General features: G+C 40.5%; 1 protein-coding gene across 4 annotated transcripts in view; it reads left to right on the top strand.

Annotated features, from left to right (window-relative positions):
• The window catches only part of ATP8A2 (ATPase phospholipid transporting 8A2), a 563,643-nt gene that overhangs the window by 316,771 nt on the left and 220,937 nt on the right, over positions 1-25,935 (top strand). For all 4 annotated transcript variants that reach the window (XM_084878763.1, XM_084878761.1, XM_084878762.1 and 1 more), the window contains exons 26-27: positions 6,148-6,331; positions 16,626-16,736. In XM_084878763.1, coding sequence (XP_084734889.1) covers positions 6,148-6,331; positions 16,626-16,736 — 295 coding nt within the window. The remainder of the gene's footprint in view (positions 1-6,147; positions 6,332-16,625; positions 16,737-25,935) is intronic.

The raw sequence follows: 25,935 nt of genomic DNA, 5'->3' as shown, positions 1-25,935 counted from the left end.
ATTACTTATAGCTATGCTTTGGATGTAATTTAGTCTTAAGTTTATGGTTTTGGTAGTTAGTCACTATTGATGGACTGTCCACTGTATTAGCATTTAGAGTTGGGTGAAGAAATGGTTAGACAGGAACCAAATGAAAGTGAAGGTTAGAGAGACAAACAGTCCACTTAAGGGATATAATCATTCACACTGCATAAATAGACTTTATAGAAATAAATAAACCTATTAAATAATTTGGGGATTAGTTCCTGAGATGTAGGTAGTCCATGTTGTCCCCTTGTGGTCTGTCATCCTGTCTGCTGTTTTATGAGGGTCGTCAATGATATTAGGGAAAGAATATCATTTTTTGTAGGAAACAAATCAAGTGCAGTTTTGAAATTTGTAAGGATTGAGTGAAGTGGGAGTACAGGAGGGTCTTCATAATAGCTTCATCTTTAGAGGAAATGCCTTCAGTGCCAAAGCTAGAAATGCTCATCCCTGAATGTGTGTGCATGTTGTTCATGTGACGGCCAGGTGTATGGGGCTTCACTCTCATGCTCATCACCTCATGGTTATACTTTCTCTGCAAGCTTTCATTCTGCACCTTTGAATGTGTTCTACTCAAGCCCCAACCTTTGTGAGGCTGCCTCCTGGTCAGGTCCTGTAGCCCTTGAGATAAAGCCTGAACAGCTTCTGTAGTTTTGCATCTTTCTGAGGCACCATGTTAGTGGCTTCCTCATGTATAATATAGCTCCTCTCTATGTGGGAGTTTTTGTAATGGGGGAGCACCTAAGTCTGCTTTAGAACTGTTGAGTGATTGAGTCTAAGTATCTTTCTTTGTGCTTATATGTAAACTACCTTGTTGGGTTTACCTAGACTCACCCTCCTTCCTCCTGCCACCGCTCCATTTGGTCTCACGTCTATGACCATGCTCTAGGGACTACCTCAAGCTGCAAAAATTATCCGCTTTTGGAGCTTGGGGCTCCAGTGAGATGTACCAAAAACTGAGACAAGAGATGAAATTGGAGAGAGTCACACATTTTGGGTCAGAGCACAGGTGTAGGATGTTCCAGAGGGCGTAACTGTCCAGAAGGTCTGGACCACTGGCTCTGTGTCAGAGCACTCAACACCTCAAAAGAAAGAACGTGTTGGTGTCAGTCAGCCAGTGGCACACTCATTAGACAGGTACATAGGATAGTTTAATTGGCTTTAGGTTTTAGATACATATGTTAGGTGTTTATATATCTACAAACGTAATATGAGATTTTTTTAAGGTCCTGCAATTGTCAAACATTGTGGATCACTGACTGCTATAAGAAATGTGGTATAATATATTAATGTTTTTTTAATCAAAGGAAATCTCTTTCATAAGGGTACTATCTTTCAGTTAACAGGAAGATCGATACTTTCATAAATGAAATCATGTATGTTGGTTTCTGCATCATTAAAAATACACACATATGGACTCTTGTATATCTTATTCTGCTTAGTATTTTACCCTCTCACTCTTCTGTGAGATACTCAGATTGGAAGACTCTCTTAAATGAAATACCAACCTAAATTTGTACTTGCTAGTTTGGGTTTAAAAGCAAAGAAGAACCTACATATGCAAAGCTTGAAAGAGATGACAAAATTCAGTGTTTCTGCTAATTAATTGTAAATGTCACTCTGTGAAAATTTTGCAAGTATCCTGTATTTTAGGAATGTAAGCTTAGCCAATTAAAACATTTCAACAAGAGAGAACTTGCCTTCTTGTTCAGGCCATTGCTGGCTGCTTCAGTGGTCCATGACAAGCAACACGGCATCACTCAGAACTTGTTAAAATGTACATCCTCTGGACTCACCTGGCCTTCCTGAATCAGAATCTAGTTTTATGATCTCTCTAGAAGATTCTGATGCCCACTTAGAATTTGAGACTCAGTGCTCTTTTTTATTCATGAGGACTGTCTTTTTAGAATAAAGATGCTTTGAAGTCCAATTAATGAAAGCATGTGGTAAATCTGGTTAATGAGTAAGAGTTGTGGCTGTGGTTGAAGCGCCCCTAAGTAGAGTTCCTTTCATTCCCCTGGCCAGGTGAGCTCAGTTTACATTTATCAATATTGGAGGCCCAGCCCCTCTTTGACAAATGTGGCAGCTGAGCTCTGAGAAGAGAAAGGACTTAAATTTATTCAAATGATATTGCAAAATCAGAATTTAAAAACTCACTCTGAGACCAGGGCTTTTGTAGATCAGATAAATTAATGCATGCTAATTAATCTTATAAAGGCAGTTGCTAATGGTTATCTTTCAGTGTTAACTTTGAAATACCGTTAGAAAATGACTTATTTTTTATTTTAGAATCTAATGTGTTAGCCAAAAGAAAAGTGGGAAGAATACCTCTCTAGTTATTGAAGATCTTTGAATTTATATTTTTATATGTAATTCACCAAAATATGGTACATCAGTATCCTAGGACCCAGCGGGGCTCAGGTGTGGATGGGAATCCTTGGTTTATTGGGTTGGATGTATTAAATGCTGGGAATACATATTAAGTGTGGCATGTGATTCCACAGCACAAACTGAGATTTTAGACGAGCTAGTTTGTGCTTTGTGGTAACTTGGCACACTAAAATAGTACGTATGGCTGAAGCGTAATGGTGCCTATCCAGTTCTGTAGAAATTAGCTGTTTGACATCTGTTGTGAACCCCTAGTGTGTGCTAGAATTATGTTTTCTTAAGGCATTGCAGTTAGGGGCATAATAAATCCTTGATGAGAATCTCATGCCTCTAAAACACGGGGATATGAATTAGTTTATATACCCAGCCAGATTTTTTCTATATTTCTGCTTTTGTGGGGGAAAGGCTGCTGTTGGACTCTCAAAGATTTTATTTTAAGTAATCAGAATCATGACTTGCCTCAACTTTCTTGAGTTCCAAATTCCAAAGTGGAAAATATAGGGAGTATATTTGACTTGCTATTTATCTTGTGTTGGTTGGCTTATTGCAAAACCTCCTAACATAAAAGCAACAACTTTAACTTCAAAGAAAACCTTGAATTTGTTTAACACCTTCCCTCTTCCACCATCACTGCCCTTTGAGCCTCCCGCAGCACAGTGTCCATGTGGCTGAGCTTCCTGCCTGCGGGCTGTGCTGCTCCCCAGCTTCCCTTTCTTTCCAGCCAACTTTCTCAGGTTTGCTGATAAAGAGGACAACTTGCTTGATGACTTGGGGGGCATATGAAGTTTCAAGGAGTCACAGACTCAGGCCTCCCAGTGCTGTTAAAGGGTCTGTTCCATGGTCTCTTGTGATATCTTCATGGGTGCAGAAGAAGAGTTGGAGACTTAGTGATGGCACCTTTGGGTGAAGCTCCACTTCCGTAGATGAATAATTGTACTTGATGCATAATTATTGTAACCATGGAGACAAGTGTCAATGCAGAGGTTCCCAGATTCTCTGGATTAGCAATACCTCAATGTCTCAATAATTCATTTGCAAAGCCCCTAAGCCAAAAGTAAGACTGAAGAGTATCTAACTATCAAGCAGGCAAGATCAAACAATTCAAGGAGTATTTATATCCTAAAAATTTAGCAGACATTTGAAACAATAATGCACATAAGTGAAAGAATAATACTTCTTTTTTTTCATTCTCAAATGATCATAATCACTTACCAATCATATGGTAGGGTACACCTGCTGAGCACTGTACAACTGCTCAAACCTTGGCGTAAAGGTGGATGCTGCTTCCCTCATTTCCGTTGCACATTGATTTTTTTCACAGTGTATTTGCTCTTTATCATAAAAACTCGGCTTCACAAAGATATATCATGCAGAGCAATGTAGCATGATCTATTGTTGAGACTCTGGGCTACTTAGAGCTATTATTTTGAACCACTACCTGAGAGATGTTACTGTATTTGCCTTGAAAATGTATAATTTTCCCCCTAGGACACCTGCACACACACAGTTTTGTAACCGTGGGTCAGATGGCACGTACTTCTCAGATGTGCCGCCGCCCCGCCCACCCAAAGAACCGAGGCTTTGCAGTTGGGGTAGGAGATAACATTTGCTTTGCACTTTTTAGGAAGCAGAATGGTTCCACATAAATACACCACAACCATCTCATGAAGTGATGGTTCTCCTTTTCTCCATTTCATTGATGAAAAGACAAGGACTGATGAAAATGGCTTTCCCTGATGACATAGTTCATATGGGGCACAGGAAAAGGTCATGCACAGTTCTTCCACTTTGAATCCTAAGTCATTTTCTCCATACTATATTTGATCTCTGCTTCTTTTGAGTTCAAAAATAAAATGAGAAATCACATTTGCATAGCAAATTCTAATTGTGAGATGTGCCTCCCACCCTGCCAGTCAGAAATTTAATGAAAAAGAGGAATGTAAAGCTCAGACTTTGACTCTAAGTGGCAGTTGCTCAAACTTGGAGGGAATAGATACAACTTATATCCCTGTGTGTCGAAATTTTGTATGTTTAGTTGACAGGAAGCTCAATGATAACAACAGTAAATCTTTCATTTCATTTTAAGCTACATTAAGGTCAATCTAGCATCTGCTACCAGGGAGCTGGTGACTGCTCTGTTCTGCTCTCAGCTGTCTAGAGGCTCACACTTGGGAGCTATTTTTTAAATTCTGAGGCATGCCTATTAAATAAGGGTTAAAGGACCTGAGATTGGTTAGCCAGAGGAAACTGGACTGTGGGAGGAAAGATATGATGTATCTTTATATTTCAACCTCCCTAACATTTGAAAAAAAAGTTATATTTGTTTTAGTCTGGCCCAGAGGGCAGAATTAGTACTTTTTAATGCTTATCATCAACAACAACAACAAAAGTAATAATAATTTTTCGTGGTTGCAACTACCCCAGGAGGCTGTGAAGTCCTATTATTGAAAATTCCTCTGAAAATCACAAAAGAAGTATCAATTATGTCATACAACATGGCTTCTAAAGCCTCTTTTCTAACTTGCTAATTTTTATTTCTTTGTAACTGAGCAATGGCTTCAAAGTACCTGTGCTTTAAATTCAGCTTACTGTCTCACCAAACACATTTCTTTCCAGAGTTGGTAAAATTTAAGTTTTCTTTGGAAACAAGCATTTTTGTGGGTTGATCATATGAGAACTTATAGTTCTACTGGGAAGGTCTGTGAGTGTCTATTCTAGTTTTTAAGTCCAATCTGCATGTGGCCACAGCCAGTACCTCTGGGAAACTCAGACAGATCTTTTACTCGTGTGTGTGTGTGTGTGTGTGTGTGTGTGTGTGTGTGTGTAGGGGGGGGGGGGTAATGATTCAGTAAATTTCCCAAGTCAGCTTATCAATTCTGAATTTAAAATAAAAATAAGTCAGTCCTGAGGTCCTCATTGTCTGATCTTATACTGGGAACAAACACTTCATATAATCAATGTTGCTGTGCTTTAGACACAATAAATTTATATTAGGTTTCCTTCCCAGAGGACTTGAGGGCTTATGAACAAAAGGCCACCTGCCTGATTCCTTGTGGAAACAACCCCTGTCAGGCAGAGGCTGCTCTGTCCACCCTTCGGGCTCTGCTGCTGCACTTCAGCCTCAGTAGACCGTCTACCCCCAGAGTCCCCTTCTGAAATCCTCTGCCTTGGCTGCCCTTCAATGCAGTCTCTGTCTCTGGGGTGGAGATGGAGAAGTCTTTCTTCTTTCTTCTTCCTTGCGTCCTTTTTCTGCTCTTCTCTAGCTCTGCCAACTAACTTCCCCTTCTGTGAAAGCAGATTTTATGGAAAATTCTCTTGCCAGCCCCAGGTTGTGAATGATGTTCACCAAAGCAAAAATGGAGTCTGTGCTAGTTTTCTGATTTGCTGGGAAGACATTTCCCAGGGCCTGTGTGACCAGCTTCACTGCCTGTGTCCCTCGCGAGGGCACATGTGCCCCGGGGTGTTTGCACGGGCGGCTCCCACTGAGCAGGGTGATTGCAGATGGGCTGTGTTTTAAGTTCGTTTTGAGTCGTGTGTTTCATCTGTGAAGTTGGCAAATACTTGAAAGCCACAAGCTACTGTTTTCTGAAAGCTCTTTTGCACATGAACATAAAACGTATGTATTGAATTTGGAAGTTGTCCGATGACTGCCCTTTTAATGCAGCTAAATGAAGATTACAGCTGTTTCCTCTGGAAAGATCAATGCAGTCATAATTCCTCTTTCTTCTCTTACAGAGTGTCTCCTCTGCAGAAATCTGAGGTAGTAGACGTGGTCAAGAAGCGGGTGAAGGCCATCACCCTCGCCATCGGGGACGGTGCCAATGATGTTGGGATGATCCAGACAGCCCATGTGGGTGTGGGAATCAGTGGGAATGAAGGCATGCAGGCAACCAACAACTCGGATTATGCCATTGCACAGGTCAGAGGCATGGTTAACCAGCTGTCCTTTCCCGTGGACAGAGATGTCAGCTGGGCATGAAGGCTTGGGTGATGCTTGAGGCTGTCAGTCCAACCCTAAAAACTCTGCCAGCTTCTATGAGGTTGCCATCTAGGTGAAACCACCAGCATGTTTGAACTTTGTAGTCTTGCTCTTGTACAGTTTGGATGCCCTGTCCTGCCAGTCAGTTTTCTTTTGGCCAGCTGTGGGTTGGCCAAGCTTTCTGTCATCCAGGCAAGATATCATCCCTGACTGATAATCTCCTACCTTCCACTCATGCATCTGCTGCACATGCTTTTCCTTCTGCCGTCCTCTGCCACCGAATGGCTGTGTTCATAACATCTACTCTCTACAATTCCCACGGTGGCATCTCCCCTCTTTCAGAGGTGCTGGAACGCTCTCTCCTCAGGCATTTAAGATCAGGGAAAAGCAATGATTTGCAGCTGCCATTCTCTCTGTAGCTGTGACCAGGGCATTGCCCGGGACCACTGCTGTGAGGAGCAGTGCTGAGAGCACGAGCTGAGTGTGGGCCACTGTACAGGTGGCTGGAGGATGGAAAACGTGTCTGTTCCTTAATGATGTCCAAAAAGTGAAGGGTCAGCCAACCACCTGACCCCATTTGGCCTGCATGATTATACAGAAAATCTAAGCAGGACAATGAAAACAGAGCATTTCCTCCTATCTCCTGATTGCAGTGTGCTGTTATTAAATGCCGCTTGTTTGCGGGTTAGTGAGGATTCCCTCCTGTTTATCCCTTGTTTAGTCTTTTGAAGAATGTGTTAACAATAATCCCATGAACACAAGCAATGAAACCAGGGGCTGCACATAAAACAGGAAAGTGCTTCCAGTCCCCCCAGGGCTGCAGGCTGGTCCTCTGCAGCTTTGGGCTTCATCTCCCCGAAGGAGGGCTCTGCACTAGATCACCTCTCCGATTCCCCTCCAGATCGTGGTTCTCCAACCCAGAGAGGAATTACAAAATCCTCATGGCTCTGAAAAGGGCATGAAATCAGTCTTGTTCCTTTGTTGATTTCAAATAAATCCTCAAGATAATTGCTCAAAGTAGATAGAGGAATTCTGATTTTACAGGTGGGAACACTGGGGCTTTTTCAGGTGACCTGCCTCAGGTTGGAGCATTCAGGGTCCGAGAACACCAGACCTTTGTGTGACCTTGGGGACCAGCCCCACACACCTGCCGGTTTACTTGTGTCAACTACTCCAAGGCCTGGGGGACTCACGCTTCCTGTAGTCTGTCAGTAAGTGTAGATGTTATACACCCCAGCATTATTAAATACTTGAGTTATAGCATCATATGGCTGGAAGGGATCTTTAAAGGTTTCCTAGGAGTTCCAGGCAAATATTTGTCTGTCTTTTTCTTTAAAATGTCTAGGGAAGGGCGATTCTATGGCCTGCCTTATTGAAACTGCATACTAATAGGATATGGAATCTGGAGCAATTGCTCTCTTCAAATTAAAAGCATCAAAGAAGGGTGGAGAAGGGAGAAGGGCTTTCTAACTCTATTTAGGGGTTTTCTTGCCCCTCCAGCATAACAGTCACCCTGCCAAAGCCACTGCTGATTGGTCCCCATGTCCGTGGGTCTTTATTTCTCCTGCCTATGGTCCTGCTCATAATTAGGCAGAGGTCCCATTATTTTAGGGCTGCGTTCCTCCCACCTTACAGCCCCAACAGTGCTTCCTCTATAGTTACTGAGTGGGAAGGCCCACAATTTTATGAATTTCTTTGCCTAATAAAATGAGATATGTCTTTGGTTAAAGTTAACAGCTTGTTTATCTGTTCATTTTGATTGGTTTTTTGAGAAAATATACCAAAGGGTTATATACAGAAGAAAAAAAAATAGCTTAAAGAATTGTCCTTGGAAAAATTATGAAGTAGGCAAAGCTCTGGATCTATTGATACTTCTTTCCAGCCTGCTTGTGCTGTTATCCACGGGGCAGCTCCCAGGACTGACAACATCCCTGATTTGGTGCCTCGCCCATGGGCAGCCTGTGCCTGCACCGGGAACTCTCAGGGGTCTGTTCTCAGGAGAGCATCAATCCTGCCCCCTACCTTCTTAATGTTTTCTGAAAGACCTCATGAAAACAGCATTTTGATTTAGGGTATTATTTTTTCCTGAAAATAAATCATTGCAGCACTAACGTTGAGACATTTGGGATGAGAGCAGCAGATGTTCTCTGTGCCCATTGAAGTGTAACATCAGGGGGTCTGGGTCAAATACAAACTTCCTTTTTATTTGTGCAGCTAGTTATTTTATGATTCCTCATTCCTCCTGGGAATCCTTAATGAGCATTTATGGGAAATTTTATTTTTCCATATGTACTTACTCCTGCCATTTTGAAGTTGTCATTTCGCTTTTGGAGTGTGCAGTTGGGGACTTGCCTCACCCTGATCTGGAGGAGCTCATCAGATTGAGTCCCCTTCTTTAGTGCTAATGGAAATCATTATGTGGCTCCCTCTTGAAAATAATATATTTTTAAAAAATGTTATCTTTTCTGTCTTTTCTACAGATAGTTAAATTTAGTTTCAAAAGTCATCTGAAAGTAAGAGAAAGTTTATAATAGCAAAAAAATTTCTAATGTTTGTGGACATGCTCAATACAGCCTGATTGTTCCTTTTAGGAGAGTCATGGGTTGAGCCTATGGACTGCCCAGTGACTCAGAACAGGGAATTAAGGTTTTAGTTCAAGGCAACCAAGGGAGAACTCAGTGTTGCTGTGAGGCTCACTGAATGTATAGAAACCATATTAGGCAGGATAATTCATAACAGTCCATTCATGGTTGAGCACAGCAATCCATAAAACCAAAACACACAAAAAACAACAGAGAGGAGGAAATGGCGACCAAATAGGCAGACCCATCATGCACCTCATCCCAGGACCAAACTAGAAATACAATTAAATTGGAGAACATTCACCTGGAATTACCAATGAAGTCCAGCTGAGGAGGGGGAAGGGCAGAAAGCACCTGGAGACCGGTAGGAAAGACGAGGTCTTGAGAGGAGCTGACCCAGCTCCCAAGGGCAGCAGGCTGGAGGGCTGAGAGAGGAGTGGGTGCTGGACTACGGGAGGGTATGTTCCCTCAAAAGATAGAGGCCCAGAGCCCAGGCTTGGCTCCACAGCCTGGAGCACCAGAGCCCAGACCCAAGGCCCACATAACATACATGTGAAAGGCGGCAGGGCTGCGGACAGCAGCAGCAGAGTCTGGAGCCAGCAAACCAGAGCCAGTAGGAGAGAAAAACCACAGTTTTGTGTTTTGTTTTTTCTAAACCCGGAGCACAGGAGTTCTCGTTTCCAACTACTCACCTGAGGCTTTGGTGCAGGGAGGGAGGCATGGATTTGAGGTGCCTAAACAGAGGCCGGTGTGGGAAGCAATGCAGGGAGATGTAGAAATGCCAGGAATCCTGTATTTGGTCATTCATAAGTGTCCAAACTGAAAGGATCATTTTTTCCTTAGAGGAGCCACAGGGAAGGTAAAGAAAAAAATAAAAAATAAAAAACTCTGCCCTAGGTAATATAGCCTTCTCCACTCTTAGGACCCCTGCATACCACACCCTGAATTCTGACCTTTTCAGTGGAAACAAAAGCAGAGGCCAAGCCTATGGGTTTGAATAGTCTCAGGAGCCCTCAATGATGGATGGGGAGGGCCTGTCTGCCCCACTGTCCGGGCTACCAGTCTAGTCTGGTATTTTCCCCTCATGGGAGAGCTGATAGAAAGTCCAGGTTTGCAGCCAATCCCACTGGTTTGCATACAAGGATCTCTGCCCAGCCGACAGCAGAGTGATATTTTGGGCCATTTGCAGAGGAGCAGCCCTGGGACAGGGGAACACGCTAACCACACTCCCTGAAATCTGAGCAGCACCTTCCCCGCCTAAAGTCCTTTCAGAGACAGACTTTTGAGTGATTAAGATTGACAGCTGGCTAACAGGCAAAGGCAAGTAGAGGTGAAATCTGGAGAACCAGAGGAAGTTTACCAACCCCGCCCTGGGCTCCACACGCTAACAAACCAGTTTTAGAGGGCACATTCGGCCCTCCTGCTTGCAGCCACGTCCTGCGGAGACAGACACAATCTGTGGCTCACTTGGAGCTTTGAGCAGGTTGCTGAAAGCCAAAGGAGGACAGTTTCTGATAGGTTTTAGCACCTAAAATATCCCAGGGGAAAACCCACAACTGGCAGACAAAACAGCCAGCCACAGTCATCGGAAGAGTAGGATCCAAATGGAGCTCCTCTGGGGCACTAAACGTGGCTGGCTGAAATGAATGCCACTTCACCTTTCCCCCTCCTTTTTTATTTTCTTTTTTCTTTTTTAAATTTCTTCTCTTTCCTTCCCCCCTTTTTATTCTTCTTTATCTGTCTGCTTTATTGATTTGTTATTGCTCTAGTCTCTCTTGTTTTATTCATGTAGCTAATTTTCATATTCCCTTTTCCTACACAACCTTATTTTTTTCTTTCTTTCTCTCTTTTCCTTTTATCCTCATATCTCATCTTTTCTACTTTTCTTATTTTGGGTTTATCTGCTTTCTCCTCTATTTTCCTTTTCAATAAATCTTTCTTACTTTTCTTCTTTCTTTATTTTAAACTATTTTCCTTCCCTATTCACCTAATTATTTTTTTTTCTTTATTTTTAGCTCTGCACCTACATATTCCTTTAACTCCCCTACCCTTCATTTTTTGTCATTTTTTGTTTTGTTTGTGTGGAGTTTTTTGGTTGGTTGATTGTTTTGTTCTTTTTCTCTGTATATTCTTCTATCATTCTTGCTCTCTTTTCTCTTTCCTAATTTTCTATTCTCTGGTGGTTGATTTTGTTGGTAAGGATCTTGTGTATGTTTTAGTTTTGTTTCTTTTATTTCTCATTTTGTTGTGTTGTATTTTTTTCTGTTCTGACAGCACCTCCACAACAGCTTGCTTGATGTGGTTGGGGATGAGCCACATAGTCAGCCAGTTTGAGAGGAGATTCCATCCACAAATGAGATAATAGCATTTAAGACACAACTACAACAGGAGGACCCAAATAACTGAAGCAAGAGACTTTCCTAGAACACCCAGTTTAGGAGATCTATATTATACCACTGTGTCCCACAAAACACCCAAAGTCTGGGAAACATAGCAGTTTGGTCTAATACATAGAAACAAATAAAAAGAACAGTAAAAATAGGGAAACAAAGAAACAACACCCAAATGAATGAAAAGGAGTCATCACCAGAAAAGGAACTAAGTGAAATGGAGGCAAGTACTTTGTTAGGTAAAGAATTGAGAGTAATGGTAATAAGGGTAGTCAAACAATTCAGGGAGAAAATTACAAGCAACTTAATGAGAATTATAAGTAGCTTAATGAGAACATTTAGAGACAAAGGTGAGCTACACCAACATGAAAAGAGGTTGAAAGAATAAATAATCTATTGGAAATGAGGAACAACATAGCTGAAATAAAGGACAACCTGGAATGACTTAACAGTATGATAGAAGAAACTGAGGACCAAATCGGTGAATTGGAAGACAAGGTAGATAGAAAAACAAAACAAACAAACAAAAGAAAAACATTCAGAGCAGCAAATGGAAAAAAATAAAATAAAAAGCAGGAAGAGAGTTTAAGGAAGCTTTGGGACAACATGAAATGTAACAACATTCACATCAGAGGGGTCCCAGAAGGAGAAGAACCCAAGCAAGGAATAGAAAGCCTGTTTGAAGAAATAATGGTAGAAAATTTCCTAACCTGGTGAAGGGAAAAGTCACTCACATTCAGGAAACACAGAGATCCAGTCTAGTTGAACCCCAAAAGACCCACACCTAGGCACATAATAATTAAAGTGGCAACATTAAAAACAAAGAATCTTAAATGCTGTAAGAGAGACAGAAAATTGCCTACAACGTAATGCCCTTTAGATGGTTAACTTATTTCTCAATAGAAATACTTCAGGCCAGAAGGGTGTGGCATAAATTATACAAAGTCATGAAAACCATAGGACTAAACCCAAGACTACTGTACCCAGCAAGGTTATCATTCACAATTAAAGGTAAAATAAAGAGCTTCACAGAAAAAAAAATGCTAAAAGAATTTATTATCACAGAATTAGCACTTCAACAAATGCTAAAGGAACTGATGTAAGAAGAAAGAGAAAAATAAGAAATGCTAAAGGAACTGATGTAAGAAGAAATAGAGAAAAATAAGAACACAGGCATAAAGAGTAAGAATGGCAACAAATAAGTACCTATCAATAATAACGTTAAATGTAAATGGCTTAAATGATCCAATTAAAAGGCATAGAGTAGCTGAATGGAAAGAGAAAACATTACATATATATATATATATATATATATATATATATATATATATGACAAAACAGACTTCAAAATGAAGGCAATAACAAAAGACAATGAAAGCCACTTGATAATACTAAAGGAATCAATACAACAAGAGGATATAACTCTGGTAAACATGTGTACTCAATACAAGAGTATCTAAATAAAAAAATAAAAAATAAAAACCTTCCAGATGATTTTAAAGAAGAGATTGACAGCAATACATTCATAGTGGGAGACTTCAACACACCACTGACATCACTGGATAGATCTATTAGATAAAAAGTCAACAAGGGAACAGCAATACTAAATGACTACATTAAAATAAAAAACTTCTGCACAGCAAAAGAAACCATCAACAAAGTGAAAAAAAAGCCCACTGCATGGGAGAACATATTTGGCAATGATACATCTGATAAGGGATTAATATCTTAGAAGTGTTCCTGCCCATGTCCTCAGCCCCCCCCCCCCCCCCCCCCGCCACTGTCCTCATCCATAGGTGTAAGATTTTTGCCCAGTCTCTTCCCGTACCCCTCACACCACCTTTCCCACGAGAATTGTCAGTCCACTCCCTTTCTGTGCTCCTGATTGTATTATATTAACCAGTTTATTGTGTTCATAAAATTTTTTATTCACTTGATTTTTAGATTCACTTGTTGATAGATATGTATTTGTTGTCACTTTGTTGTTCATAATTTTTTTAAAAATATATTTCATTGATTTTTCACAGAGAGGAAGGGAGAGAGATAGAGAGCCAGAAACGTCGATGAGAGAGAAACATCAACCAGCTGCCTCCTGCACACCCCCCGCCGGGGATGCGCCCACAACCAACGCACATGCCCTTGACCGGAATCGAACCCGGGACCCCCAGTCTGCAGACCGATGCTCCACCACTGAGCCAAACCGGTTTCAGCTGTTGTTCATAATTTTTATCTTTACCTTTTTCTTCTTCCTCCTCTTCTTAAAGAATACCCTTCAGCATTTTATATAATCCTGGTTTGGCATGATGAACTCTTTTAGCTTTTTCTTATCTGTGAAGCTCTTTATCTGACCTTCAATTCTGAATGATAGCTTTGCTGGGTAGAGTAATCTTGGTTGTAGGTTCTTACTGTTCATCACTTTGAATATTTCTTGCCACTTCTTTCTGGCATGCATAGTTTCTGTTGAGAAATCAGCTGACAGTCATATGGGTACTCCCTTGTAGGTAACTGTTTTTTCTCTTGCTGCTTTCAAGATTTTCTCTTTGTCTTTTGCCCTTGGCATTTTAATTATGATTTATCTTGGTGTGGTCCTCTTTGGATTCCTCTTGTTTGAGGTTCTCTGCACTCACACTCCCTGTACTTGTAAGTCTATTTCTTTCACCAGGTAGGGAAAGTTTTCTGTCATTATTTCTTCTAATAGGCTTTCAATAGGCTTAATTTCTGACTGGTCCTTTTCCTTTTTTTTTTTTTTTTTTTTGGCATTCTCATTAAGATCCTTGAAGTTCTCACAAAGTTTCTCAGAGGTTTCTAGAAGATTTTTGAATAACCTTATAACTGTGTTTTTGAACTCTATATCCAGTAGTTTGCTTTCCTCCAATTCTTTCATTTGTGACATGTTTCTTTGTCTCCACATTTGGCTGCTTCCCTTTGTTGATGGAGTGGCTTTATGTGGTAGGCTATCTATAGGACCCAGTGGCTCAGCCTCCCCAATCACCTGAGGTGGACACTCTTGGTGCACTCCTTTGTGGGCTGGGTGCATAGTCTTCTTGTAGTTAAGCCTTGATTGCTGTTGGTACACTGGGAGGAATTGACCTCCAGGCCAATTGGCTGTGAGAACCTGCTGTGTCTATAATGGAAGAACTGCTATGCTAGAGACACCCTTATGAGTCAGCACTTGCTTCAATGGGGCTTTGGTGCTCACTGAGTCTGCCTCTTGAGTGTGTAACTTATAGATGTGAGGAGTTGAAATCTGGTATCGTCTCACACTGACCACTAGGTACATTGGCTCCTGGATCTCCAAAGAGGTGCAAGTCAGCTACTGCCTGAGGCCACCCAGCAGAAGCTACAGGGATATCTGCAGGTTTCTCCTCTTTGTTTGGGGTTTGGAAGTTTTGTAGCTGTCTGATGCAGCTGCAGTTTGTTAGGTTAAGCTGTGAAAGGGCAGGCCATTCATATGCAAAAGCCACTGTGCATAGTTTGGGTGGTTTTGTAATTGGGTGGGGCAGGTTTTCAGGGAATCACCAGGGTGTAGCAAATGGCAAAGGCTGCCAGTCAGCTATCTCTATGTCTCCGTCTCCACGTCCCTGCCTCCCACGCCCCAATACGTAAACAATGATCCCTGTGAGCACCTTTGTAAGAAAGCTACCCTCACTTTCCAACCTGATGCCAGACAATCCAACTTCTCCCCATAGGAGTCTGGGTCCCCAGACTCTTGCCAGAAACTGGAGTTCAGAACAGTCAGTAGCTTGTATCTCCTTACCAATTGAAAGAAAAAAAAAAAACACAGTGCACCCAGTTGCCAGCCCAATTCATGCGCCTCCATATCTCTGCTTTTCTGCACTTCTGCACATCCTACCCATTCTCAATGTGCTTTTTTCTTTCCTTCTAGTTGTAGAACTTCTACTCAACCAGCATTCCTGTGGTTCTGGGTGATAGTCGTTTTGTCTTTTAGTTGTAGTTTTGGTGTAGTTGTGAGAGGCAGCATGTACAGGTGTATACCTTATGCCGCCATCTTGGTTTCTCTCCAAGTATTTTGTTAAAACCTTAGAATATTGCTGAATATTTCAAACTGAGAGAGCCATTACATTATTCTTAACTTAGTGTATAGCTGCTTGCTGGTTTCTGTTTCTCCTGACTGTACTGTACTCTAGCAAGCAGGGCTCTATACTAGTTGGAAAAAAGTAGAACAAAATGAATGTAAAAGTGAAGACAGAGTGTGTGGGTGTCTCTGTTTGTGTATCTATGTTACAGTGTGTCTGTGTATGTGTGTTTGTGTATGTACATGTGCTTGTGTGTCCATGTGAGTGTCTGTGAGTCTCTGTGTGTTTGTAACTGTTTTTAACCTGCAGGCTGTCAGTGCAAACAAGTCAGGTATATATGTGTGTCCCCTTTCACCTCCTTTTAATAATTAAGACCCTCTAAAAATAAATAGAATTTCACAAGAATAACAATTATATGTCCAGCTGCATATTTGGTGGAAATTATAATTATGTAGTTTTGAGATATTTTAGCTTTTCTCACTGGGCCTGAAAGCTTGGCCTTTAGTTTTCTTACATGAATGGTTTTTGCTATTACCTTCTCTGTCATTTCTTCTAAAGGACGTTTAATGACTTTTATTCCTAAACAAGAGGCCTGGTGCATGAAATTCATGCTTTCGGGGATGTGGGGGGTTGTGGTGTCCCTCATCCAGGCCTACACTCTCTGGGGGAGCAGGCCTAAGCCAGCAGTTGGACATCCTTAGTGCTGCCTTGGAAGCAGGAGAGGCTCCTACCACCGCTGTTGCACTTGCCAGTTGTGAGTGATGCTCTGCCTGTGGGATCAGGCTGAAACCAGCTCTCCAACAACCCCTGAGGGGTCTTGGATTGCAAGAGAGTGCAGGCCAGGCTGAGGGACCCCACTGGTGCAAGATCAGGGATGGGAAAAAACACAGGAGGTTGGCCAGCTGGGGAGGAATAGCAGGAGGGCTTCAGGGTGTGTCCATCCCATCTGGCTCATCTGGCTGGACCCCAGTAGCAAGCTAACCTACTGGTCAGAGCATCTGCCCCCTCGGGTCAGTGCACGTCATAGCGACTGGTTGACCAGTCGACTGTCTGCCCCCTTGTGGTAAGTACATGTCATAGCAAGTGGTTGAGTGGCCTTAGCATATCATTAGCATATTACGCTTTGATTGGTTGAACAGCTATCCGGTCGACTGGACACTTAGCATATTAGGCTTTTATTATATAGGATAATGGGCTTCTCTGAACTTTTATTTTCTTTTTGCAGTTTTCCTACTTAGAGAAGCTCCTGTTGGTTCATGGTGCCTGGAGCTACAACCGGGTCACAAAGTGCATACTGTACTGCTTCTACAAGAACGTGGTCCTCTACATTATTGAGGTGAGCAGCATGGACTTTTTCCTTGACTGGTAAGGCCTTTTCCAGAGGGCATCTTCAGTATTTCAAGTAACTTAAGGAAGGATTTATTAATGTGAGGTTGAAGAAATGGTGCTACTGTGTCCTATTGAAACCTGTGACACACATGACCTCCTTGAAACTGGGGACACCTTCTAGATGTAGGTCTTCATGCTGACTAACCAAAGCCGGAGTCAGCAGCACCGTGCCACCCCCCAGTCCCCGCCAGGTGGAGGAAGGCTCTCTCCATCCAGGGCTTATCTTGGTATGAGCAGATGTTGCTGTCACTCCTCACAGGGTGACCAGAACCTGAACAGCAGTGTTCACACCTTTCTGAGACTTGTCTAGGCAGCCTGGCCAATTTTTCTTAACTAGAATGAAAGGAACTGATTTCTTTCTGCAGTTCTCATGGAATCCTCAAGTTTCCTGAGCATATTTTATTGCTCTGGGGTATTTGGGCACTACTACTTAAATGGGGTGGATGTGGAGGTGAGTGAAGAGTAAACCAATAAGGAAATTAAAAATCTCTCAGTGAACTCATGGAGTTTTCACACTGTATTTCATGATGCAGATTCAGTTTTAAGTAAATTAAATGTACTTGCTGCAGGAACTAGATGGGGAAAGGGGTGGGCCTAGGAAAAGTGAAGAAGGCACTTTGCTTTCAGTGGGAGTACCAGCCACCTCCCTCTTTCTATAAGAACCGCTCTGCTACAGAGGTGTGGCTTTGAGGCCATCTTGATTAATGGATTTCCAAACGTGTTTAGAAAAGAGGAAGCAGGCAGTTCCCTAAGAGAAATAGAAAGCAATGTTGATTGTGAATGGTGTAAATGTCTCATTCTGTTATGGGTTATTTTGTGTTTGATTTCTCAACTTTTGGTAGAAAGAAGAACCTACGCATAGATCAACTCTTTCTGATATGATTCCTTAAAATTCTCAGTTCAGATAATTTAACAAGTGGTTTTCTGTGACCAACCACTTCTTTACCAAACTGTTTACTCTTTCATTTGAATACTCACATCAAACATATAGATTTGCATCACTCATTCTGTAAGTAAACAACTAACAAGTCATTTTCCTGATTGCACAGGTTGTTCAATGCATGAGGCTGCCCAGTTGGTGGGATAAATGGGGCTGAAACATAGGAAAACCTGAAAAAAAGACATGTGTTTTCCTAATTTATACAAAGGGCAGCCTACTTGCCTTATCTGCTTGTCTTGTGCTATAATACTCAATTCAGCCCACTCCAAGTAAGAACTTTCAGATGTTGCATAATGGACTTCATAGTTTCTATCTTATTCCTAGTCACATTTTTACAATTCCTTTTTGTCACTTTAAAGATGTCTGTCCCCTCTTCCTGTGGCATTTTTTTTTTTTTTTTTTTTTTTTTTTTTGCATTTGTGATAGGAGTCACCCTAAATGGCACTTGGGGTCATAGAGTATTAGAGTCCCTGTTCCCATGCACCATCCCAAGTTTCACATGCATTTTAAGCTCTTGTAGCTGTTGGCTTCACAAGTTCTCTTAATAATCTGGTTTTCTTCACAATCAGCCAATTACAGATAGTCTAGACTTCTTATCAAGACATCCTACATGAAGCTCCTAACCCTTCAGCTTCCAGAGCATCCTCTGGGGCCCTTCTTAGTCATTTACACCTACTATCTTGCCTTTTTTTTTTTCTTTTTTCTTTTTTTAACTTTAAGTGGGCTAAAGATGAAAAGAGTACAATTTTAGTCTGTCTGAGAAGTTCTATTTGGAATGAGGCCCTGAAAATGCTGTGTGAGTTCCTTAAATCAATTTTTCATTTGTAGCTGGGCAACAGTTGTTAATGCCTTTGAAATCATTCTTTACAAAATTCAAAGTAAATAAATAAAAAGTCTTTATTACTCTCTGCCCAATTTTTAGTAAGTATTCCTCAGAGATATTAATGCGAAAACCAAGAGAACAAAATCAGTGGCTGAGCCGGGAGTCAGAGCATTGACTTGGACAATGTCTATTATTTCCGAATGACCTCCGTGGTATCAATGAGCACTTAAATATAATTTTAAAAATAGGCAAGTACATTATGCATGCTATTTTAATGTGTTTTGAATTAAAAGGTCAAAGATTGCTGTTATTTGATTAGCTCATTTGCAATGATTAGTTTTGTGTTCTAAGGGTTTTATAATTAAGTGAGAATAAATTAAATATATTACATATTTCTCTTAAATGGTATTTTCGTAACACAAGGAGAAACCCTTCACCATAGCTAGTATGTTCCTATGTCCTCTGATATACATGAAATCAGGCATTGTTAAAAACAGTCTAAAAATAATTTGGCAAATTAAAAAGATGCACACGTGTGCATGTACACACACACTTATATAGTCTTAGCTGTTATTATGAGGATATTATATGATTTAACTTATAAGTAAAGGTTGTATGGAAGAAGTATGAGGCCATGATATATACAGTCTACTCACTTGGTGCACCATAATGCTTATCTGGTGTGCTACATAACAAACTAAAGTAACCTTGGAGTGACTAAAAATAGGAACAAAATGATGGAATGGGGATTTCATGGTGGCCCTATTAATAGATAAAACTAAAAATATATACAGCTTTTGCTCTCTCCTGCTTTTGCTACTGCCTTAATTCTACTTGAATAATGACAAACACCACTAGCTTTGACCCTCAATCACCTATAATGCAGTCAGGATAAACTTTGTGAAACGTCTGACCAATTCCAGTGGCTGCCCAGCACAGTGTCTAAAGCATAGCTGCTCAAAGATGTTGGCCACGAGTGAGTGGATAAATGCCACTATTCTCTTCAGCCTCTTCAAGGGTCCCTATGTCTCCTGATAAAATCCCCGTCTCTGCCGCTGTGCCTCTACCCATTGTGGTCTGGGTCCCAACTGCCCCAGCCCACTCCCACTACATTCCTCATTATTTGCTTTTAATTTGTGATATTGAAGCATAATTAATACAGTAATATATACCTTTTTAGGCATATAGTTCAGTGGGTTAAAACTAGGTTTTTATCATTAGGACTAACTGGACATTTTCTGTCTGCCTCCTGTAGACTGTGACAATAGTGTCCCAAAGAGTTATAGAACCTGGTAGTGATGGTTGCACACTAATGTGAATGTACGTAATGCCAGTGACTTTTACACTTAAAAACGATTAAGATGATAAACTTTATATTATCTGTATTTTGGTAAAATAAAAAAATGCTAAAATATTTCAAAGGGATTTACAAGTTTTTTGTTGCTCTAGCCACCGTGAGGAAAACAGAAACGTCTAGACAGATAGGATGCCTGGGGGAGCTCATTCAAAGTTTGAAAAACAAACTTTACATATAGTTTTGTTTTGTATTAAGCCAATTAAGTGCTAAGTTTTGTGGCTGTGAGCTGATGGACCATATTTCTCAGAAGGTAAAATCCTGTTATGGTCTAGATGGAGCAGAACTTCATGGCCTTGCCAGGCAGGCAGGATTCCCATCAGCCAGTTCCTGGTGTGTCTGTCTATGTAGGGGGCCAGGAAAATGAATACATTAGCAAAGGCGAGAAGATAGGGCTGGATGAGATGGAAGAATGGCCAAGGAAGGGGAACAGAATAATCAGACCACTACTGGAAGCTGGGATTCCTTTTTCATTCTACAATAGACAAGTTACATAGGAAAAGAGATTTCAGAAAATTTGTCAATATATAGGGCAGATGGTAAGCAGAGACCTAAGGCATAAGTCACGAGCATTATGTAACTGTTTCTCAATGTAATTTAAAAACAGAAAGGAAAAACTGATTCTTAATCTTCACCCAAGGATATTTATTTCCATTGATTTTTAGGGAGAGTGGAAGAGGGAAAGAGAGAAACACTGATGTGAGAGAAACACATCGATTGGTTGCCTCTTGCACAAGCCCCAACCAGGCTCCCAGGACTGAAGAGGAGCCTGTAACCAAGGTGCATGCCCTTGACCAGAATCAAACCCAGGACCCTTTGGTCCACAGGGTGACATGCTATCCACTGAGCCAAACCGGCTAGGGCAGAAAGACTGATTTTTAAAAACTCTTTTTAACAATGGGAGAAATTTTTTTAAACACAAAGATTGGGGGTAGGGCGGTTAGGGAAGGATTCCCATGAACATTGAAGTCCTGATGTGACTACTTGGTAATTCCAAATAAATTATTTAAAAGTCCCTACACTATTTAACAATTGGGAGTTTGTTATTCAAAAATCCCCCAATAGAGTACATTTTCAAGGCATAGCAGGGTCAGCACTTTAAGCATTCACTAAGTATACATTTTTGTATGTTCTTTCTGATCACCCAGGAAAGGTTATTTGGAACAGATAAAATATTAGTGATTTTGAGAATGTTTTCATACTTCTCTTGGCCTTCTGTATGTCCTCTTTCAAAAAGTGTCTAGGTCATTTGCCCATTTTTAAAATTGGATTGCTTATCTTCCCTTTTTTTTTTTTTAAGTTGTATGATTTCCCTATAAATTTTGGAGATTAACCAGTTAACTGCCACAATATTTTTAATTTAGTTAAAAAGGGTCCACTGCTTGCGTCTATAGACACTTATGATGTACAAATGGTTAAACCCTTATTGGAGATAACATTGGCACATATGTTCTCCCATGCAGTGGGCTTTCTTGTTGTTTTATTAATGGTTTCTTTTGCTGTGCAGGAGCTTTTTATTTTGATGAAATCCCATTTCCATTGCCCTAGGAGCTGTATCGGTAAAGATATTACTACAACATATGTCTGCTATTTTGCTGCCTATGGATACTTCTAATATTTTTATGGTTTCCCATCTTACGTTTAAGACATTTATCCATTTTGAGTTTATTTTTGTGTGTGATGCAAGTTGGTGGTCTAGTTTCATTTATTTGCATGTATCTGTCCAATTTTCCCAATACCATTTATTGAAGAGATTGTCTTGACTCTATTGTATGCTCTTGCCTCCTTTATCAAATATATTGAGCATAATGGCTTGGACTGATTTCTGGGTTCTCTGTTCTGTTCCATTGGTCTATATGTCTGTTCTTGTGCTAGTACCAGGCAGTTTTGAAAACAGTGGCTTTGTAATATAGCTTGATATCTGGTATTGTGATCTCTCCAACTTTGTTCTTTTTCAAGATTGCTGTGGCTATTTGGGGTCATTTTTTATTCCAGATGAATTTTTGGAGAGTTTGTTGTAGGTCTTTGAAATATGCCATTGGTATTTTAATGGGAATTGCATTGACTCTGTATGTTGCTTTGGGTACTGTGGACATTTTAATGATGTTGATTCTACCAATCCATGAACACGGTATATTCTTCCATTTGTTTATGTCTTCCTCTATCTCTTTTTTCAGAATCCTGTAATTTTCTGAGTACAGGTACTTTACCTCCTTGGTTAAGTTTATTCCCAGGTATCTATTTTGTTGCAATGGTAAATGAGATTGTATTTTTAGTTTCCCTTTCTGTGAGTTCATTATTGGTGTATAAAAAAGCCATAGATTTCTGGGTGTTAATTTTGTATCCTGCTATATTTATTAAGTCTAGTAGATTTTTCATGGAGTCTTTAGGGTTTTCTAGGTACAATATCATGTTATCTGTGAATAATGATAACTTTATTATTCCAATTTGGATGCTTTTTATTTCTTCTTGTCTGATCATTATGTCTAGCACTCCCATTGCTATGTTGAACAGGAGTGGTGAAAGTGGGCATCCCTGTCTCGTTCCTGTTCTTAGGGGAAATGGTTTTAGCTTTTGTCCATTGAGTAGGATGTTAACTATAGGTTTATCATCCGAGAGATGAAAATCAAAATAACATTGAGGTACCATCTCATACCTGTCATGTGGCTATATCAACAAATCCACAAACAACAAGTGCTGGTGCAGAGGCAGAGAAAAAGGAACCCTCATGCACTCCTGGTGGGAATGCAGACTGGTGTAGCCACTGTGGAGAACAGTATGGAGTTTTCTCAGAAAATTACAAATGGAACTTCCATTTGGCCCAGTAATACCACTTCTAGAAATTTATCCCAAGAAAACAGAAACACCAATCAGAAAGAATGTATGCACCCCTCTGTTCATAGCAGCACAATTTACCATCATTAAGATTTGGAAGCAGCCTAAGTGCCCATCAGCAGATGAGTGGATTAGAAAACTGTGGTACATCTACATAATGAAATATTATGCTGCTGTAGAAAAGAAGGAATTCTTACATTAGCAACAGCAAGAATGGACCTGGAGAGCATTATGCTGAGCAAAATAAACCCATCAGAGAAAGATAAATATCACATGATCTCACTCATTTGTGGAATATAATGAACAACATAAACATATGATCTAAAATAGAACCAGAGACATAGAACCATCAAACAGACTGTCCAACCTATGAGGTAAAGCAGTAGGTGAGGGAATAAGAAATCAACCAGAGGACTTGTGTGCACGCATGTGAGCATAAGCAATGGACATAGACAGCATGTGCTGGGGATGGGAGCAGCTGGGAAGAGGACAATGGAGGAAAAAGGAGACTCATGTAATACTTTAAACAATGAAGAATTTAAATTTAAAAATATATATTTTAGTGATAATAAAATTCAAATAGATAAGTACTTAAATTTAACTTATATTAAAAAAATTAGGATATAGGTGTCCTGTGAAGTTGGGCATTACATAAAGATAATATATCCAGCTAACTTTGAAATAGAGATGAGACTTTGCAATTGTGCTGGTGATTATGGAGTGGGAGGTTCCTAATACTGAGAAAAACCATAACATATAGATATTGATGTGAAAAAATGAGAATTTTATACCATTTAGAGGGTCTGCTTATTTTGGCAACATATGTAAGGAGTTTTAATGGGTTTTTTGGGGTCATTAAACTGGTATGGATACAGGCCAGAAAACAGGATGCATATTTCGCATGGAGGTCTGGAAATATCACTGAATGGGAAATAAAGATTTAAACCATAGGAATTTTGAGGACAAATGCAACCTAATGATAAAATTTAGTTGAAAGCCAGTTAAGACTTATCAAGTCTAAAATAACCAGCAAACAAAAAGCCTGAACTCTAGAATATGACAGGATGTGAGAAAAGCCTTACCAGCATTTTGTTTTATGTGTCTTCAAACTAAAACAGTAAAATTAATTGTGGTTCATGTAGAAACTGCCATTAAATTTTAAAAAATGCTAGTGGAGTACTGTGATTTTATTTTTCTGAAAAAGTATGCATATTCTCTTTAATTGTTTTAAAACTTTTATTTTTTTTTCTATTGGACCTCTGAGAGATGTTTTTTTCCCTCCATTTTTCAGGCTCTCATTATTTGAAAATATTATATCTAAATTGCTTGTAGGCAGCCCTCTCTTTCATTTTCTGTCTGGTTTATTTTCTGTTTGGGGAGCCTTAATTAAACGTTAATATACAGAGATTATGTAGATTTGATCAGAATATTCCAAAATGGTGTCTATTTCCTGGTAGTAACCCAGACTGCATTGTAAATGGTGTAAAAAAGGTACTGACTTGGGCAAATGTTATAGTCAATAGAGAATAGATTTTGTAAACCATGATCAAAATTTTATCCAGTAACTTTTCCCTCTTTTGGTTATAATGCATGGCTTAAATATACTTGTATTTTATTCTTGACACAAGAAATCTCTTTGTGGCAAAAGACAAAATTCCTGATAGCTAAACTTTCCTCCTCTGGCCTGTGCCTTGTCAGGGGTGATGTTTTATTTCCTGATATAGATTCACTATTTGAAATGCTATATTTGCAGTCATGAGCTTAATGCTAACCTGTTAATAAGTAAACGTGATTGAAAAGCTCAATCAACATATGTACCTTTCTGTAAAGGCTGTGGCTTTATCAAATATGAAACCATCCATTTTCTATTCAAAGCTTTAATCAGGTGTTGACCACTGAGTCTATGGCATGCAGAATGCTAAGACCAATGTGAGAGGAACCTTGATCAGTTGCTTCCTGTACTTGCCCTGACTGGGGATCAAACCCAAAATCTGGATATGTGCCCTGACCCAGAATTGAACACAGGACAGTGCTCCAACCAACTGAGCCACCCAGTCAAAAGGCAGAAACATTCTACTTTCCTAGCCTCATGTGTCCTCATTCTCCAAGCCAGGCTCTCTTGTGTTGTAGGATGAACAAGACACAGCCCTTGCTCTTGGAATTGAGTAGGCGATGCAGATAGGAGGGCCCGCGATTACAGAAGGCACTTGGGTGCTGGCTTAGAGAAAGGCAGCTTGTAATGAGAACTGAGAAGTGATATGTCACAGCCGGGTGGCCTCAGGTTTCTTGGATGAAATGAGTCAAGACCTGAAGGATGAGTAGGAGGTGATCAGGTGAAGGGGCTGGAGGAAAGGATTAGGTCAGGATGCTAAAGTGAGGCCGCACCTGTCTCTCCCATTCCCCCCTCTGTTTATTCCAGCTCCGAGATAGATGTCAGCAGTCAGCCGAGCCCTCAGTAAACAGCAGAGAAGATGTGCCCTTTGCGGCATCTCATGTTTCAGAGGAAGGTGGCCGCAGAACTAGTTAGCACGGGCTTCAGAATGTCCTCTCCAAGTCTAATTCCTCGCCAGAGTTTATAGAGCTGGTAGTTTATTAGCACAGTGGGAGGCGGTAGTAACAAAGACAGAGAAGTACGAGCAGTCTGGAAAGATTCCACTACGAGATACACAATCACTTTGAACGTTATAAAAATAGATTCTTTACTGCTTTTTTATGTGCTCTTTTTATGTTTTTGTAGCTACTTTACCTAAAAGCATCATTATAAAGATCCAACATTCTAAAAAAAAACCAAAACACTAGATTTCCGTCATTGATATTTTAAAAATTGAATCTCTTAACACTGTAAAATGTGTAAACCTTTCTGGAATAAAAAAAGGCTCGAGTCCAAAAAAGAAAATGAAATGCAAAGGCTGATGTGAGCTTTGAGAGGCCTGCGATGTGTTGGGGCTGGGCTTTGTTCTGGGGCGCCCACTCTTCCTCTCCATCTGGTGCTGTGGAATCAACCCCCAGTTCGGCCGGCTCATCACCTCTGTGTCAGGGCTCATCCGTCCCAGCTTTCTTTCCTTCCTTAAAGTCCCACGGCAACCAGTGACAGCACCTGCATAGCTTAGTGCTGGGTGCTTGTCAGGCTGGATGCTTGTCAGCTGAATGTTATTTCTATTTACCGCGTTGGCTCTGACTTCCTCAGGCAGGAG

Source organism: Pipistrellus hanaki, assembly GCF_964339955.1.
Source record: "Pipistrellus hanaki genome assembly, chromosome: 3".
Classification (NCBI taxonomy): Eukaryota; Metazoa; Chordata; class Mammalia; order Chiroptera; family Vespertilionidae; genus Pipistrellus; species Pipistrellus hanaki.
This window is presented reverse-complemented; position numbering and strand designations above follow the sequence as displayed.